The sequence below is a fragment of the Pantherophis guttatus genome, chromosome 3, assembly GCF_059756535.1.
Source record: "Pantherophis guttatus breed Tessera chromosome 3, ASM5975653v1, whole genome shotgun sequence".
NCBI lineage: Eukaryota > Metazoa > Chordata > Lepidosauria > Squamata > Colubridae > Pantherophis > Pantherophis guttatus.
In genome coordinates, this window is record NC_142065.1 from 203,841,665 (window position 1) to 203,861,397 (window position 19,733).

At 43.6% G+C, this 19,733-nt stretch overlaps 1 protein-coding gene across 3 annotated transcripts in view; it reads right to left on the reverse strand.

Moving 5' to 3' along the window:
• Positions 1 to 19,733, reverse strand: part of ADCY8 (adenylate cyclase 8) — a 163,386-nt gene that overhangs the window by 38,772 nt on the left and 104,881 nt on the right. For 2 of the 3 annotated variants that reach the window (XM_087890895.1, XM_060681832.2), the window contains exon 8: positions 7,691 to 7,888. The exons of the other annotated variant lie outside the window; for it this stretch is intronic. In XM_087890895.1, the coding sequence (XP_087747021.1) occupies positions 7,691 to 7,888 (198 nt within the window). The remainder of the gene's footprint in view (positions 1 to 7,690; positions 7,889 to 19,733) is intronic. 3 annotated transcript variants of the gene reach the window in all.

Below are 19,733 nucleotides of genomic sequence, written 5' to 3' on the forward strand. Positions count from 1 at the left end.
TCTCCTATCCTTATTCTCTTAGACTGTACAGCTTTAGATTACGTACCATTTCATCATAAAGCTTTTGAATAAAAAAAATGTCCACTATTTTGTGAAAAAAAATAGTGAACATAATGTGAAAAAAGTGGACTGTCCACTCAAATAGTGGACACCTGGCAATCCTAGGAAATGGAGATTTTGCAGTAACCTTCCCCTGCCATGCCCACCAAGCCACGCCCACCGAGCCATGCCACGCCCACCAAGCCACACCCACAGAACCGGTAGTAAAAAATTTTGAAACCCACCACTCACCACTGGTTAGGATACGTCTGCAAGAAAACAACCAAGCACAGAGAGCACCAAGGACCCCCATCCATACAAAGAAATATCCCATCAAAACAAACATGCTTGCAAAACCCATTAAAGAATTGCGTGCCCCCAACCCTAGGAGAGCAGTAATTCCACCTTTGTGTTGGAGCTTTACTAAGATGGCTTTGTCACCTAATCAGGTGCACATTTTTTTTTTAAAGGATGGGTGGCCCATTGAAGGGAAATGGGGATCTAGAAATGCAATGAGACAGTGGTGGGTTGCTACCAGTTCGCACCGGATCAGGCGAACTGGTAGCAGCAGCAGTAGGAAGCTCTGCCCACCCACCCGGATGCTTCTGCGCATGCTGGTAGTAACGGGATTTGGAACCTGCCCCTGCAGTGAGATAAGTAGGAAGGAGGGCATCTAATGGGAATATCTTTAGGAGCTGTTGTGGCTCCGTTGCCTGAGCCTGGGCTATCGACAGATGCAGACTCTGAGAGTGAGGGAGAGGAGTTGGCAAGGCCTCCCTCTCCAGGACGCTCCTCTCTGGCAATGCCTCCGGAGGACACCGAAGGCCAAAAGATAGGCCCAGAGCCAAGCATGTCCCCGCAGCCACAGGTGGGCAGCGACGAAGGAGATAAGTGCTGGCTGGACCCTCGGCAGAGGGGCAGGGAGAAGCGTGCGCAGCAGAGGGGAAGGCATGCCAGAGATTAGCTGAGTCACTGGACACACCCCACAGGGTACAAATGTGGGTGTGGTGGCCGGTTCAGTTTGTGATGATCAAAAACTAGAAATAATCCATGATCTCTGCGTTACTGGACTTCTGCCTGCCTTGTCGGACTGCATTTGGACTAATCCTTGTATTGTTGAAACTTTGCCTGCTTTATCGGAATGCTTGCAGTCTAATCTTTGTTTTGTGTGAGTAAAGTCTGAATTGGCAGCTAGCCACTGGTTTGCTGCCAGCTTTATCTTCAAAGATTTTGTCGTGTGGCTTATTAACTCCGGGCCGTCTGTGTGTGTGTGTGGGGGGGGGGACAGGGACAGAACATGAGCTTGCTTGGATTCTGCAGTCTCATTAATAATAATAATAATAATAATAATAATAATAATAATAATACAATTAATTTTTCATGCAGTCCTAAACATTTGGGAAGTGTTCGACTAGTGATTTGGGATACGAAATCCAGCATGGTCATCTCATTTGCTGTGTATAAAAAATATTTTAATAATAATAATAATAATAATAATAATAATAATAATAATAATAATAATAACAACAACAACAACAACAACAACAACAAAAACAACAACAACAATAATGGTATTCCATTATTCCATCTTGATAGATGATAGAGATACATAGATTGAGATAGATCAATACATCTATCATTCTAGTAGGTAGATACATAGATTGATCAATACATAGACAGACAGCGGACAGAACAGAAAAAGGGCGGTTTGTGAAATGCACAAGGAGAATGAACTGATCTCCATATTCAAAACAGCTTCTCTTCTATGTATTTAGCTCTTCCCCCCCCCCAAAAAAAGGAGAGAGAGAGAAAGGCTAAAGGCCAGGTTGGGTGTGTGTCAGTTGCCCCCAGTTTCGACCGGTTCACAAGAACCGGTAGTAAAACCAGCGGGAAGCCCCACTCACCGCTCCAGATGTCATCTTCAGCGATCTGCGCATGCGCAGAAGCTTCTTGCGCAATCCCGTTGCGAACCGGTAGTAAAGGTAAGTAGAACCCACCCCTGGTGTGTTTGTGTGTGTGAAAATCAGGATGGGCTGGGGCCACTTCCACACACCGAACTCTGAACGTGACGAGTACATGAAGTGAAGATTACAATGCTATCAAAATGTCGTCTCCTGCCTCCGCTGTGCAAATTTTGTTTTGATCTAAAAATAAGCCTCCCGAGAGCTGTTGTGACAGATTGTTCACCCCGTCAGCCCTTTAGCTGATCCTTTTTACCTTTTTTTTTAAAAAAAAAAAGAGGGGAAAAAAAGAGAAAAGAAATCAGACGGGCTGACACGTTTATAGCTGTGAAGTCATTTGCTGCTCCCTGAAAAGGTTGGCCGTCGAGATGACCGTCGAGATGGCCGAACCGGCCATCTCTTCTTTTCCGTACTTCAGAAATTGATGGGGTTTAAGTGGTTTTGGATGTCCTTGGAGAGCACTCGGCTGTCATCAAGATAGCCCCGAAGCACTGGAAGAGGCTTTCACGAGGGGATGCTGTAAGAACCTGGAAATAACAGGCTCCTGGCCTGAAGAGGCAGATGGAAGATCTTGGTAGGATAAATTACCCATCCATTTTGAAAGCTTTAAAATAGATAGGTCTGCTGCAGTGGTGAAATCCTCCATGGATTGCCACTGGTGCACTGCCTGTGCATATGCCAAATGCACGCTGTGCGTGCACGCATGCACAGTGCATGCCAAATGCACACTTTGCACAGAAAAAGGAGGTTTAAAAGGTAAGTAAAACAGCGAGGGGGGAGCGAAGCTGTGCCGTGTGATTTAAATTCACTAGAAATCAGGATTTCCTGCTTTCTAGCAAATATAAATTGCGCGGCACAGCTGATCGTCAGAAATACCGGTTCGAATGAACCGGTAGCAGTTTTTTTTACTGCCAGTTCGCTCGAACTGGTAGCTTTTATCACTACTGGTTCGCTTGAACCGGTGTGAACCGGTAGCATTTCAACCCTGGTCTGCTGTGGGGAAGGATGGTAGAGGACAGGAAGGCCTGGCGGAATGTTGTCCATAGGGTTGCGATGGATCGGACACGGTTTCGCAACTAACAACAACAAAAAATACCAAACTGACTGTTTAATCTCCTTCTTCTCAGGAGAAACAAAACTTAATTCCTTGAAGTAGGTTCTAACTTCTTTCCTGAGCTCAACTCATGTTTGGTCACCTAAGAAGGGACACTCAAAGAACATCTGTCCCTTTTCTCTTTGTCTCAACAGAGAGGTGGTCAGTGATCATATCTTAAAAGAAAATCTGTATCATTGTTAATAAAAAATAGTTTCATTGTGTCTGAAAGTAATATATTCCAATAAAGACTTTTTCATGGAATACTTTTCCAGATCTAAGTGGATTTAAGGTCTCAGCAATTCTAATAACAATATTAAAGATAAAGTCAACCACCAGGAGTATAATTCATGTGTAAAATGGTTAGAAAATTATTTAAGGGCACTGTTCTATTGCAAAAAAGATGGTGCCCACAGAATCAGAAAGAAGTATCTCCTCCCATTTTCATCCTTGTTTTGGGAAAAAGAAAGAAAAGTAGCAGAGAATAAACCATTCAACACTGTATTTTAGCCGCATATTCTTAGGTGCTTGGGGGGGTGGGTCACAGAATCAGGGCTCAGGCGGCTACTATGACCCTGAGCCCCAGGTGGCGTAGCCCATTTTAAAGATATAAGAAATGTTTCAGCCCATAACTTTGAGTTGCTGGTTTCTTACTATTCCTGCTCCCTCTATATATAATTTATATAGTTATATAAGCTCTGTGTAAGTGTTAACTACTCTGCTGTTCTCTTATCCATCACTTTGCAGTTAGGTTTACAAAACGTGCTAAACCTCATGTCCTACTCCACAAAATGTATATCACACCACACCACATGCTATGCCCAACAAAATAAATTACATTACAACTTCATCTCTTCTTAGTCTAGACTAGCACGCAATGCGCACCCAACCAAACTTTCCTGTTCATTTAACCTTCTTGTTTTCAGACCAAACAAGATACTTGTTTTCATTCAAGTATCTGAATTCATAACAAGGGAAATTGTAGAAAAAGGGATGGAAAGCTTATCTAAGCGAGATCCAACCTAAAACTAAGAAGAAATTTCTTGACAGTAGGAACAATTAATCAATGGAACGTGTTGCCTTCAGAAATTCTGGATGCACCATCACTGGAGGTTTTTAGGATGTGATTGGACAACCATTTGTCCAGGATGGTTGCAAGGTTGAGCAGGGGGTTGGACTCGGGTGAAATCCAGCAAGTTCTGATAGGTTCTGGAGAATTGGTAGCGGAAATTTTGAGTAGTTCAGAAAACTGGTAGCAGAAATTTTGAGTAGTTCGGAGAACTGGCAAATGCCACCTCTGGCTAGCCCCAGAGTGGGATGGGAATGGAGATTTTGCAGTATCCTTCCCCTGCCACACCCACCAAGCCACCCCATGCCCAGAGAACCAGTAGTAAAAAAAATTGAATTTCACCACTGGTTGGACTAGAAGACTTCCAAGGTCCCTTCCAACTGGGTTTTTTCTATTCTTTTGAACCCCGGGGAGAGACCTTGGCTAAATGAAAAGAAGGAAGCTTCAGGGAAGCAAAGACACCTCAAATGAGACCAAGAAGTAAAGAAGAAATGAGGAAACTGTAAACTTGTAAGTGTGATTGTTTATCCAAATGAAATGACAGAAATTGTAATAGTGGCAAGGAGACGCAAGAACAAGGTAGTACGTCAGATGTTTACATAGTCTCATCTGTGGTACCTTTGCTTCCCTGAAGCTCCCACTCTTTCACTTACCCATGGTCTCTCTCCTGGGTTCCTTGTTCCACAATAACAAGTGAGTTGTCCCAGTGATGGGATTCAAATAATTTAACAACCGGTTCTCTGCCCTAATGATTTCTTCCAACAACCAGTTCACCAAACTGCTTAGAAGGTGAACAACCGGTTCTCCCGAAGTGGAGCGAACTGGCTGAATCCCACCACTGAGTTCCCCCAATCTTACCACTCCTCTCCCCATAGTCATTAAGCAAATCATTGCCGTTCTCACATGAATCATGAAGTAGTTAAGCAAACCCTTCGACTCAACCCGGCCAAGACCGAGTGGCTGTGGGTACCGGCAACTTGTTCCGATCGAGATGTTCCATCGTTGACCATCGGGGGTGAGGTGTTACCCCCTGTGGATAGGGCCCACAACCTGGGTGTCCTCCTGGATTCATGGTTGTCTCTGGAAGACCATGTGACGACCGTGACCAGTGGGGCATTTGCCCAGGTTCGCCTTGTGCGACAGTTGCGCCCTTACTTGGACCAAGATGCCCTACGCACCATTACTCATGCGCTGGTCACCTCCCGTCTTGACTACTGCAACGCTCTCTACATAGGGCTGCCCTTGAAAACCACTCGAAGGCTTCAGCTGGTGCAGAATGCGGCCGCGCGGGTTGTGATGGGAGCGCCCCCGCACTCCCATGTTACACCCCTCCTGCACGGCTTGCATTGGTTACTGGTTGTCCTTTGGGTGAGGTTCAAGGTGATGGTTATCACCTATAAAGCCCTTCATGGCCTAGGCCCGGGATATGTGTTGGACCCCCTGCAGCCAGTGACAATCCCCAATTGCCTGGTGTGTTCCCACAGACAGGGCCTCCTCAGGGTGCCGTCGGCCAGACAGTGTCGGCTGGCGACCCCCAGGGGGAGAGCTTTCTCTGTGGGCGCACCCACCCTCTGGAACCACTTCCGTTGGAGCTCCGGATGGCCCCTGACCTTCGCTCGTTCCGCCGTGAGTTGAAGACCTGGTTGTTCCGTAGCCTGGACTGATGGGGGTGGGGGGTTAATGAATTTTAAACTGTTTTAAATTGGGTTTTAATTCTATATCGTTTTAATAAGGAATTATGCATTTTACCGTTGTGAGCCGCCCTGAGTCCTCGGAGATAGGGCGGCATATAAATTGCATAAAATAAATAATAAATAAATAAATAAACCCAGCTTACGCCAATGGTTTTGCTTGCCAGGAGATGGCTGAGAAAGTTGCCAACGGCAACCATATGAACCTGGGATGCTGCAACTGTCATAAATAGATGCCATTTGTCAAGCACCCGAATTCGGATCACATGACATGGGGAATGCCGCAACAGTTGTTAAGTGCGAGAGCCAGTTGTTGAGTCACTTTTTTTCAGTGCTGTCGTAACGTCAAACAGTCATGGTTGTAAGTCAAAGATGATCTGTATTCCATTTTGGGGTTCGCACCATAGATCAGGGGTGTCAAACTCGATTTCATTGAGGGCCGCATCAGGGTTGTGTTTGAACTTTGGGGGGCCAGGGTGGGCGTGGCCAGGGTGGGTGTGACCAGCTTGACATCACTGGGGTTTGGGGGCGCCTGTGGTGGCCCGAGCGCTCTGCCAGTGAAAACAGGCTCCCAAGCTCCGTTTCTGGCTTTGACAGCCTCCTGCAGCCCTCTGCCACCCACGGCCCTTGCAAGCTCTGTTTTCGCTGGCAGAGGCACCACGGGCCAGTCCTTCATTGTTTGCAGGGTGGGTCAGATCTAAGCACCCCGCAGGCTGGATCTGGCCCCCAGGCCTTGAGTTTGACACCCCTGCCATAGATTAAACTATAAGTAACCAAACATGTTACACCGTTGCACAAAAAGGTCTACCACCATCTTTCTGCATCTCACTCTGCATCTCTCTCTCTCTCTCTCTTTCTCTGTCTCTGTCTCTCTCTAGCTCTCATTCTCTTTCTCTCTCTTTCTGTCTCTACCTCCATCTCTACCTCTACCTCCACCTCCGTTTCCATTTCCACCTCCTCCTCCATCTCTACTTCAGTGGTGGGTTTCAAATTTTTTTTACTACCGGTTCTGTGGGCGTGGTTTGGTGGTCATGGCATGGCTTGGTGGGCGTGGCAGGAGAAGGATACTGTAAAAACTCCATTCCCTCCCCAGTCCAGGGGAAGGTTACTGCAAAATCTCCATTTCCTTCCAATCAGCTGGGACTCGGGAGGCAGAGAACAGATGGGGGCGGGGCCAGTCAGAATTTTTACTACTGGTTCTCCGAACTACTCAAACTTTCCGCTACCGGTTCTCCAGAAGTGGTCAGAACCTGCTGAAACCCATCTCTGCTCTACTTCCACCCTAAACCATCCTTGACAAATGGCTGTCCACCTCCATCTCCTCCTCTATCTATCACTCTAAGTTTAGCCTGTTGTGCAAAGGCATCTCTTAAGTCTTTATCTGACCTAGCTAAGCCTGTGCAACTTTTCCCAGGGCCACATTTAGCTTCTGGAGGTCACCTGCTGATAGAAAGACAAAGTTGTCCCTGGGGAAAAGAAGGAAAACCCTACATCTTGATTTAACTAAACTGTAAATTTATTAAAAATGCTGACCACCACACCTTCCATATCTTTCAGTTTTCCTTCTCTGATCCCATCCAAGACATCTGGGGGCAACATGTGGTGGGAGCTTTCAGCTTTCATTAAGCTATTCAGGAGCTGCCCACAGATCCCAGATCTCAGGATCTGCGCCCTTCGTGTTCTGAAGGAATCTTAAGAGCTCCATCTTTGGGAGATGGAAAGAAAGGGAAGGGGGAAATTTAGAAGTCAAAACCCACCGCCATTTGGTCTTTGCTAATCAACGGTCACTGTAAGTCAACCTGAGATGGCAAAAGTCAATCTATCAAGACCCAGCTACCTTATGTTCCAGGCCAGAGTCTTTAAACATCAGGGAAAAAGGCTTGATATGCTCTCTTCGCAATTTATCGCCACTCCGCAAGTCGATGGTGTGTTCTATTCGCTTGTTAATTTCCTCAGGCCCAGACTGGACATGCAAAGCTTGTGCAAGATGGTTTGGAAGCAGATTTATTGAATTTCTTGTTAGGGCAGCCAGAGTCTAGGGGAAAGCACATGCAAAAAGAATAAACCGGCTAGTCCCCTTGTGGGTTAAAAAAAATGCAAAATGTTCTGTTCTTTTCAAAACGATCATGTCGCATTGCAAACTGTTAAACAGCATCCCATGCAATTCATTCATCCAGCCACCTGAACGTTTTAGGAGGAGGGGGAGGAGGCTCAGCTAGCAAAGGGCATCTGAGAAGAACGAGCAAACTCTCAGGGTGGCATCTTTTCAAAGTGGCATCAAGCCTCTCGGTTTGTCTGCTTAACGTTCATCTTGCCATTCATTGCTTTAAAAGAGAGAATGAAATTGGGTATGGAGTGGGACAACTCACCACGGCCAACTTGTCATGGTGAACTCGTCGTGGCCAACTCGCCATGGTGAACTCACCATGATAAACTCATTGCGGCCAACTTGTCATGGTGAACTCACCATGATAAACTCACTGTGGCCAACTTGTCATGGTGAACTCGTCATGGCCAACTTGCCATGGTGAACTCACCATGATGAACTCATTGCAGCCAACTTGCCATGGTGAACTCACCATGATAAACTCACCACGGCCAACTTGTCATGGTGAACTCGTCGTGGCCAACTTGCCATGGTGAACTCACCATGATAAACTCATTGTGGCCAACTTGTCATGGGGAGCTCGTCATGGCCAACTCACCATGGTCTATTCTATTCTAACTCTGGTGCAATCTTGAGCTTTGTGGTTTGCTTGCAGACGTTTCATTACCTGACTAGATAACATAATCAGTGCTAGGAGTGTGAAGTTTGCTCCCTGTTTCTATGGAGTAGTTTGCCCTAAATCAGAAGAACTCACCCCAAGCAGATTCTGTGCATCGACAGCCTTGAAACAAGACAGAGACAACCACACCCTTTGACTTTGATCAAAAGACAGGTCTGACCATACTTTCATTGCATATCAAGTCAATGTTTTCCAGGGCTGTGAATTATGGTCTTTCTTTTTTTTTTTGAAGCATTTTAGATGATTTATGTATCTGGTCAAGGCTGACTCTTTCTAAACCTCTCTGTGAGCATGCACCAGAAGAGTGTACTGGTGGGAACAAGCCTTGGACTTAATGTACGTCTAAGATCTTTGGGCAAAGAGTCATTCTGTAAATGAAATCGGTGAATTAATTAATTAATTGATTGATCGATTGATTGATTGATCAATTAAATAAGCAATTAATTAATTAATTAATTAATTTATTAATTATTTATAGCTAGCTACCTAACTTGCTTGCATAGGTCTCTAAAGTTTTTTTTTAATTTATTTAAAGTTTTTATTTTTATTTTTCATAAACACATTTACATGTACAGTCATTTCCATCATTTTTCATTCATCTTTTCTTTTAACTTTCACCCTTTATCTTTACTCCAACTTTTCTTCTTCTCCTCCCCTTCTCTTCCTTCCTGTTTCTCCTCCTATTTCCTTCGTTCTTCCTCTCCTTCTCTTTCCTACTTCCCCTTCTCTTCCCCCACTCCTTCCCCTCTTCTAACCTTCTCCTCTACTCCTCTCCTCTCCTCTCCTTTTTTTCCCTTCCTCTCTCTCTACTCCTTCTCCTCTCTCCTGTTGTTTCCCTTTTCAGTTTAATCTAAAGTGGTATTCGAGCAGCCCCGATTTCCTAATTATCTTTATTCCCATTTCAATTTCTTATTCAGTTATCATTTATTTTTATTTCATCATTTGCGTACATTTTTATAATATCTCACTTTTTCCCTTTTTACCCCCCCTCCCCTTTCTCCTTTTACTTGACATCATTTGGGTATCTATTTTTCTAATTCCCATCATTTGGGTATCTGTTTTCTTCCATCTATTCTCTATCTATTTTATCTCTATGTCCTTTTTCAATTTCTTTTCTAACCAATCATAAAATTTATCCCATGTCTTGAAATACATCAACTCCTCTTTATCTTTTATTCTCAATGTTAATCTATTCATTTCTGCACATTCTAAAATTTTCTTTATGATTTCTCCTTCCAACGGAGCTTGCATAGGTCTCTAGAAGGGTTATAGGCAGCCCTCGACTTCCAACTACCCAACATTTCCATTGCTAAGCAATGATTAAGGGTTAATGATTAAGTTAGTTTTGACCCCATTTTATGACCTTCTGCTGTTAAGTGAATCGCTGCAGCTGTTAAGGGATCCATGCGGTCATTAAGCAAATCTGGCCACTTCTCACATTGATGTTGCTTGTTAGAAACTAGCTGGGTAGGTTTACAAAAGGTGATCGCATGTCAGGTGCCACGAGCCTGAATTTTGATCACCTGACCATGGGATGCTGCAACAGTCATCAGTGGAAAAACCAGTCACTTTTTCTCAGTGCCATTGTAACTTTGAACGGTCAATAAATGAATGGTTATAAGTCGAGGACTATCCGTACAAATATGATAAAGGGAAAATGCTTACAAATATTCTGTATTGAGGCACCTTCCTGTAGTTCCTGACCTGTAGGAATTTCTCAACACCTCCTACTGAATGCACCATGAACCTTTGTCCAGACCTTCACACTTCAGTGCACAAAGATCTATGCACAACCTTCTGTGAATAGACACACTCCTTCTGTAGGAGTGTGTCCATATACTGGCAGCACTCAAATGTGTGCTCTGGTTGTATATTGGGAAGTGGGCAGTATCATGTTTTTAACCCTTGTGCAACATTTATGCAAGATTTCTAGCTGGCTTCCTGATTATTTATGTATCTGGAGATGCTATGACCTGGCAGCTTCTCCATATTCTTATGTGAATAACCAGAGTTATTCATTTTGCAGAGTGAGATGGGAAGCATATAAATTACAGTAAATTACATAGATGATAGATAGATAGATAGATAGATAGATAGATAGATAGATAGATGATACATAGACAGAGAGATATAGATGATAGATAGAGATATGATAGAGAGATAGAGATAGATGATAGATATAGATGATAGAAATAGATAGAGAGAGGGAGAGATGATAGAGAGATAGATGATAGATAGATAAGATAGATGATACATAGAGAGATAGAGATGATAGATAGAGATGTGATAAAAAGATAGAGATAGATGATAGATAGAGATGATAGAAATAGATAGATAGATAGAGATAGAGAGAGAGAGATGATAGTGAGAGAGATGATAGATAGATAGATGATACATAGAGAGATAGAGATGATAGAGATATGATAGAGAGATAGAGATGATAGATATAGATGATAGAAATAGATAGAGATGATAGAGAGATGATAGAGAGATAGATAGATATATGATATATATATATATATATATATATATATATATGATAGATATAGATGATAGAGAGATAGAGAGATATGATAGAGATAGATAGAGATAGATAGATAGAATGATAGATAGATAGATGATTCATAGATAGAGAGAGATGATATATATATATATGATAGAGAGATACATAGATAGAGAGAGATAGATGAGAGATGATTGATAGATAGATAGAGAGAGAGGATAGAGAGATGATAGATAGAGAGATAGATAGATAGAGAGATAGATAGATAGATAGATAGATAGATAGATAGATAGATAGATAGATAGACGGAGATGATAGATAGAGATAGATAGATGATACATAGATAGAGCGATATAGATGATAGATGATAGAGAGATAGAGAGATAGAGATACATAGAGATATGAGAGAGAGTGAGTGAGTGAGAGAGAGATGATAGATAGATAGATAGATAGATAGATAGATAGATAGATAGATAGATCAGTGAAACCCAGCCGGATCTATTCAGCTTGTGCAATCTGGTAGGGCAGGATTCCAAAAATTTGTTTGTATGCTTCTTTGTTTCTTTTACAGATGGAAGCTTATGAGAGAACCACTGGGAGAACTTCAGAGAGTTTAATTTAAAAGCAGTTCAGTCTAATCGCTAGATCAAATTGAATTGGAAAGTTGAATGGTATCATCAAATTAAATGGGATGCCTTTTAGATGGAATCAAACATGCTGGGCTGCTTAACTACGGCACTATTTTTTTTTTTTTTTACATTTGATATATATAAATACAAGAATACAAAACCTATTCAAAATTCAAAATCAAATCCACCCAATTTGATGGGACGTTCAAATCAGACCAATTTTCTGCATAGGTTTGAAGTGTTGAATCGTATTGATTTTCCAAAACACCAGAAGGCAAGACAAGAAACAATGGACAGCAAATAGCACTTATATACCACTTTACAGTGCTTTTACAGCCCTCTCTAAGCAGTTTACAGAGTCAGCCTATTGCCCCCAAGAATCTGGGTCCTCATTTTACCCACCTCGGAAAGATGGAAGGCTGAGTCAACCCTTCAGCAGGAGTAGCCTGCAGTACTGCACTCTAACCACTGTGCCACCGTGTCTCATGGAAACTATGGTACGATGGAAACTAATCGAGGAGAGAAGCAGCCTAGAACTAAGGAGAAACTTCCTAAACAGTGAGAAAAATTAACTAGCGGAATGTCTTCTGAACTTGTGGGTCCTCCATCCCTGGAGATTTTAAAAAGTCTGACATGGTACAGTGTCTCCTGCTTGAGCAGGGGGTTGGACTAGAAGACCTCTAAGGTCCCTTCTGACTTTGTTATTCTGTTCTGTTAAAAAAGAAATGCTTCAAACTGGACGTGGGCTGATTTGCCCATCTCTCCTAATTATGCACAGCCATGCCTGCTGAAATTCCCCATTCTACACATTTATTAAAAGCATGCTGCATTTTAAGCCATGCTTCTGGCTAAGGTTTATTCCCATAACATACCTAATGTTTTTTTTCTGAATGTGAATGACTTCTATGTAACTCCAAATAAATAAATTAAGAAGCAAAAGAAGAAAGGAGGAGCGGGAGACGAGAGGGGAGATGCTTGTAAAAACGCCTACAATAACATTATAGCTTTATAAAATGAGGGGGGAAAATAATATTGGTAACTCAGGGTTGAACTGTAGAGTCCTTGCTGTTCTCTGAGCTTGGTTGCTTTCTTTCAGACTGATAATGTTACCTAGCTGGGTAATGAAATATCTAAAAGAAAATAACTAAGTTTAGAGATCCCCACAAAATGAGAAAGCTAACGGGCGCAACCTGCTGTGCCCATGTGACACCCCTCCTACGCGAGCTGCACTGGCTCCCAGTGGTCTTCCGGGTGCGATTCAAGGTGTTGGTTACCAACTTTAAAGCGCTCCATGGCATAGGACCCAGGTACCTTCGAGACCGACTTCTGCCACAAACAGCCTCCCACCGGCCAGTTCGCTCCCACAGAGAGGGTCTCCTCAGGGTGCCATCTGCCAAGTTATGTCGGCTGGCGACACCCAGGGGGAGGGCCTTCTCTGTGGGAGCCCCTGTCCTGTGGAACGAACTGCCCCTGGAAATGCGCAAGATCTCCGACCTCCGTGTATTTCGCTGTGCCCTCAAGACCCTGCTGTTCCGCCAAGCCGGGCTATCAATTTAATGATTTTTAAATTGGGTTTTAAATTTTTGGGGTTTTAAATTTCAGCCGAATTATGTAATAATTTTAATTCTTTTTAACTGATGTTTGTCTTTGTGTTTTTTAATAGGCTGTACACCGCCCTGAGTCCTTCGGGAGAAGGGCGGTATATAAATTAATTAATTAATTAATTAATTAATTAATTAATTAATTAATTACATTTAAGGTTTCAAAAAATCAAAAACCAAAAGCCCAATGCAGCATGATTTTGTTCCTTCAAAATGTTTAAACAATAGAGCATGACAGCTGCCCAATGGTGCCTTGAATGAAAGAGATAAATACTTCCTTCTCATCCGTGGTGGGTTTCAAATTTTTTTACTACCGGTTCTGTGGGCGTGGCTTGGTGGGCGTGGCAGGGGAAGGATACTGTAAAATCTCCATTTCCTCCCCACTCCAGGAGAAGGATACTGCAAAATCCCCATTTCATCCCGATCAGCTGGGACTTGGGAGGCAGTGAATAGATGGGGGTGGGGCCAGTCAGAATTTTTACTACCAGTTCTCCGAACTACTCAAACTTTCCGCTACCGGTTCTCCAGAACTGGTCAGAACCTGCTGAAACCCACCTCTGCTTCTCATACTGATTAATATCTATCTTTTGAAGGCAGGATGTTGCAAAAACCTGGAGAATTAGTCAGCGTGCTGATTGGAGAATTCTGAGAGTTGAAGTCCGTAAAGCTTAAAGTTCCCAAAATTGAGAAACACTAGCTTGAAACCATCTCCATTCAAAATGAAGGTTTTAAAACCCAGAGCTTTCCAAGTTGTGGACCTCCAACCCACATCACTTTTAGCCAGCATGACCAACAGTGATAAATCCCAAAGGTGCTTTGTTCAAGAGGCAGCTGGACTCTCTTTGTTCTTCCTTGAAGATGCTTAGTTTCTCATCCACGTTCAGAACTGAAGAAGCTTCTTGGATGAGAAGTGAAACGTCTTCAAGGAAAAGCAAAGAAAGTCCAATTGCCTCTTGAAAAAAAGAAAAACACTTCAGGGACAACCATGACCTGGATCAGGGGTGGGTTCTAAATTTTTTTACTTCTGTGGGCATGGCTTATTTTGTGGGCGTGGCTTGGAGGTCATGTGACTAGGTGGGCATGGCTAGCTGGTCAGAGTCATTTCTGGAAGGTCCTTGCACTTACGACCAGTCCTCGCACTTACGACCCGACTCATTTGTTTGCTTTTAACACTGATCAGCTGTAGGGGGGCCCTTTGAAGCCCCGCGGCAAGAGTTTAAACAGTTTTTTTCCCTCTAGTCATCAGCTGGGACTCAGGAGGCAGCAATAGATTGGGGGTGGGACCAAATAAAAGGTAAGGATAATGTGGGGGGTGGGGGGGTGGGAGGGCGGAGGGGGGAGAACCGGTTCGGTGACGTCATATCGTCACCGCTACCGGCTCGGCCGAACCGGACCGAACCGGGAGGAACCCACCACTGACCTGGATGACTGAGAATCTCCATACACAACAGTAATAAATGATGAGATCTGACATTTGAGCTACAGAAACAACAATAAACAACAACACTGATCCTAAAAATCACACTATTTCAGTATTGTCCTTCCATTGCCGTTCTACCTTGGAAACACATTTTGCTGTGATCCACAGTTCCTTGAGTTTTCTTTTCACTCCCAACCTTAAAAAGTTATGCTTCATAGCCACAAAGAAGGCTGTGCACCTCAGAATATTTGCACAGACCCTATAGATTTCACCTATCTCATGTGTATATTCGACCTTGCTGTAAAGGGAAGTCCTTGAACAATACTGGGACAAAGTATCACTACTATTTTTTTACAGTGCCATTTGCTCCTAACCGTTAACCCTGATTTCAATCAAATTTTCCACACTACAGCACCAACCGGAGGAATTTACACATCGTAAAGGACACAAGCACAGACATTTAAAGCAGAATAATGAATAACAACGAACCCTGTATGAATATCAGATTTGAGCATGGATGAGTCTTTCATGCAGGTATCTTATTAGAATTGCTAAACACATTCCTGCTTTCAGCTGCGTATCCGTGTAGATCTACAAAGTGGATTTTTCAACCCTGCGGGAAAAAGGGCTACTCTTTTTAATGTTTAATTTGTTCCTGTAATGGTATGTGGGACATTGGGAGACAGGAGAAATGGACTTCGGGAGACAGAAGGAAGACTCTAGTCTAGTGAAGAGAGGGACTAGCAGTGATAGCAGTGTTCCAATATTTGAGGGGGATGCCAACTAAGACAGGGGTCTGCAACCTTAAACACTCAAAGAGCCATTTGGACCTTTTTCCCACAGAAAAGAAAACACCGGGAGCCACAAAACCCTTCCTGTGCCTGACTGTTTCTTGAGCAGCCACAAAACTAGCATATGTAGTTGAATTAAATGTTCTGTTTTCTTCTGAAACTTAACTTTTCTTGGATTTCTCCATGGTTGGCCAACCGGGGGTTGAAAAGCTAAATAAATATCATGCCGGCAGGTGTCGCACATTGGCAGTGGTGACACATATTTTGAGTGACAGGGAGCCACAGCAGAGGGGTGAAAGAGCCACATGCAGCTCCAGAGACACAGGTTGCTGATCCCTGCACTAAGAGGAGGGGATCAACCTGTTTTCCAAAGAACCTGAAGACCAGACAAGGAATAATGGATGGAAACTGAACAAGGAGAGATTCAACCTGGAAATAAGGAGAAATTTTCTGACAGTGAGAACAGTCAGCCAATGGAACAGCTGGCCTTTGGAAATTGTGAGAGCTTCATCACTGGAAGCTTTCAAGAAGAGACTGTAGGGTCTCTTGCTTGGGTGGGGGGTTGGACTAGATGACCTCCAAGGTCCCTTCTAACTCTGTTAATCTGTTAAAGACTCACAGCCAGGGTAAAGGTTAGATAAGCAGCCACATAGCCTGCAGAAGAAATGTGGGCTTGGCAAATATCTCATAAGGGTCACAGGATAACAGAATTGGAAGGGACCTTGGAGATCTTCTAGTCTAACCTTCTGCTCAGGCAGGAAACCCCATTCCGTTTCAGACAAATGGCTGTCCAATTTCTAAAGAGGGACCCTCTTTAGTTTCTGGGACTGTAAAGATGATAGGGGAGAAATAACTCTCTTGTCGTGCAAACTTGATTTTAGCCTTGTTACATAATCCAGACAGGAAGCGTGCCCAGATGAGCTAATCCTACTTTATTGTCATAGGATTATTATAGGATTAATAGAATCTTGCAAGTTTGAATGTACGTTTATCTCCATCACCTCTACAGCGCAAGAAACTAGGGAGGGTCCCTTGCGAAATGTTTGCCATATCCGTTTTCCTTCTGTGGGCATAGCTGTCTCTTATCTAACTTTTCTCCTGACAATGGCTCTTACCCTTGCCTCCCAAGGCCATTCTCATATACAATTACAGTTCCTTATCCCTGTAATCTTCCCAAACTTTTGCTTTTTTTGAAAATTAATCTTCAGCCTCTGAAATCTTTAGCCTCTGGGGTTGGATAGATATTCTGGAGAAATGGTTCTACCTATAGGAGAAGGAGCAGCAGAACCTGAGGGGCAGAGTTAAAAGAGGGACCAGCTTAGAATCTCTACGTAGCCACAAGTAGTCTAAGTTTAACCTCCCTTGGATTTCATGGGCCCTTATCTAACTCCAAGCAGATGCTAACCACTAGTTGAGAAGATACTTGTGCATAGGTGTAATTAGCAATAAATAATTTTAATTGGACTTTCACATGTGGACCTGATCCTTCGCTCCTGACACTACCACTGACTTTGTATAGAGCAACCTAGAACAGATATGAAGTCCGTTAATTGAACTTAAGACCCTCTGCCATCTTGAATTGAAGCAGTCTTCTAATAGCTATAGAGGGCCGAATTCCAAATTCCAATTCCCTGGGAACGCCTTTCAAAATGACAGCAATTCTTATGGGAAAGGGGCCCCGCCACTGAATGTCATTATTGATGTACAGTATTGAGATTTTCTCAGCAGGCAGGAAAAGAAATAAAGAGTACTTTTCCTTCCAAGGAAGAGGATCTTTGGACAGGAAAGACAAAAGTGGGTGCCTGATTTTTAAGTAAGGAAAGATTGGAGGGGAATTATTTATTTATTTATTTGTTTAAATTTCTATACCGCCCTTCTCCAATGTAGGACTCAGGGCGGTGAACAGCCAAAGTAAAAACAAGACATACATACAAACATACAAAATCTAAAAACTGTTTAAAATAATTAAATAATTTTGGCCGTAATTAAAACATTCCAATTTAAAATCCATTTAAAATTTGACTCAAGCCAGCCCAGCTAGTTGGAATAAATGGGTTTTCAGGGCCCGACGAAAAATCCGGAGGTCTGTTATTGTACGTAGCTCTGGGGGGAGGTTGTTCCAGAGGGCGGGCGCCGCCACAGAGAAGGCTCTCCCCCTGGGGGTCGCCAGCCGACATTGTCTGGCGGACGGCACCCTGAGGAGGCCCGCTCTGTGGGAGCGTACTGGCCGGTGGGAGGCTATTGGTGGCAGAAGGCGGTCTCGTAAGTACCCCGGCCCTAAGCCATGGAGCGCTTTAAAGGTGGTCACCAACACCTTGAAGCGCACCCGGAAGATCACCGGGAGCCAGTGCAGCTCGCGCAGGAGAGGTGTCACGTGGGAGCGCCTCGTCGCCCCCAAATTAGGGTTAGAAAGGGAGAGAAGCTGAGTAATGAGTATTATCGCCAGTGCTGGGTTTCAAATTTTTTTACTACCGGTTCTGTGCGTGTGGCTTGGTGGGCGTGGTATGGCTTGGTGGGCGTGGCTTGGTGGGCGTGGCAGGGGTCTTACAACAGTTTGTTTAGTGACCATTCAAAGTTACAACGGCACTGAGAAAAGTGACTTATGACCATTTTTCCCACTTACGACCCCATAATCATGCCACCAGAACTCAGATGCTTGGCAACTGACTCATATTTATGACCATTGCTGGGTCTTTCCCAAGATCACGTGATCACCTTTTGCGACCTTCTGACAAGCAAAGTCAACGGGGAATCCAGATTCACTTAACAACCAGGTGACTAACTTATCAATTGCAGTGATTCACTTAACAACCGAGGCGAGAAATGTCGTTAAATGGGGCAAAAATGCACTTAACCACTGCCTCACTTAACAACAGAAATTTGGGGCTCAATTGTGGTCGTAAGTCAAGGACTACCTGCATATCACAAATGCAGGAGTGCATTGTTCATGCTGCTGGGGAAAAAAAAAACATTTGTTGTGTTGCTGATTGCAGGGAGAACGAAAACAATGCACGTAGAATGCACACACATGGCTTCTAATCTGATGTTCAGATGAATGCACTTAATCAGAGGCAGGGAGGATATCATGATCCCACTGCTACCTTCCCCTACATAATGAACCCAAAGAACTCAGTCTGATGTTAAATTTATATTTACCAACAAAGAAATAAAGGGAGACTAGTATAGAACTATTTCAAGCTATTTAGCTCTCATCAGCTAGCCAACCCTCCTGAATGCAATAGGTCATCCTGAAACTCAATTTTGCTTGGACTGCTAGCTAGCAATCCTGCCAGTTGGAATCATATTTTTTAAACTATTCAGTTAAAATAACTATTCAGGCCTGCATATTTTATTATGCTTGAGAGGAATTATCCAGTTATCTATGCCATCATAGGGGACGCGATGGCTCAGTGGCTAAGACGGTGAGCTTGTCGATCAAAAGGTTGGCAGTTCAGCAGTTCGAATCCCTAGTGCCGCATAACGGGGTGAGCTCATGTTAGTTGTCCCAGCTTCTGCCAACCTAGCAGTTCGAAAGCACGTAACAAATGCAAGTAGAAAAATAGGGACCACCTTTGGTGGGAAGGTAACAGCGTTCCATGCGCCTTTGGCGTTTAGTCATGCCAACCACATGACCACAGAGAGGTCTTTAGACAGCGCTGGCTTTTCGGCTTTGAAACAGAGATGAGCACCGCCCCCTAGAATCGGGAACGACTAGCACATATGTGAGAGGGGAACCTTCATCTTTTACCTGTAACCTTTACCTTCTAGGATTCGGATTGGGGCTGAAAGGCGAAAGTGGAAGCAGTATGCTCCGATCGATATTGTGTAGGCCAGGTTGCCCTGATAAAGAACATTTAATCTCTCTCCCCTGGTATAGCCGTCAAAGCAAGGAGAGCCCGTGGCTTAGAGGTTAATACATCTATCTAGTATGTAAGTATCCCGGGTTCGAATCGAAGAAAGGGTATGGCTAGCTAACGTGAGCTACATAGCTTGAAATAGATCTATACTAGTCTCCCTTTATTTCTTTGTCGGTAAATACAAATTTAACAGAAAAATAGTTTGTGGTGAAAGCAACTGCCTGAGAAGGCTCCTGGATTGGGGCTGAAAGGTGAAAGCGGAAGCAGTATGGTCCATCCCATATTTAGGTAGA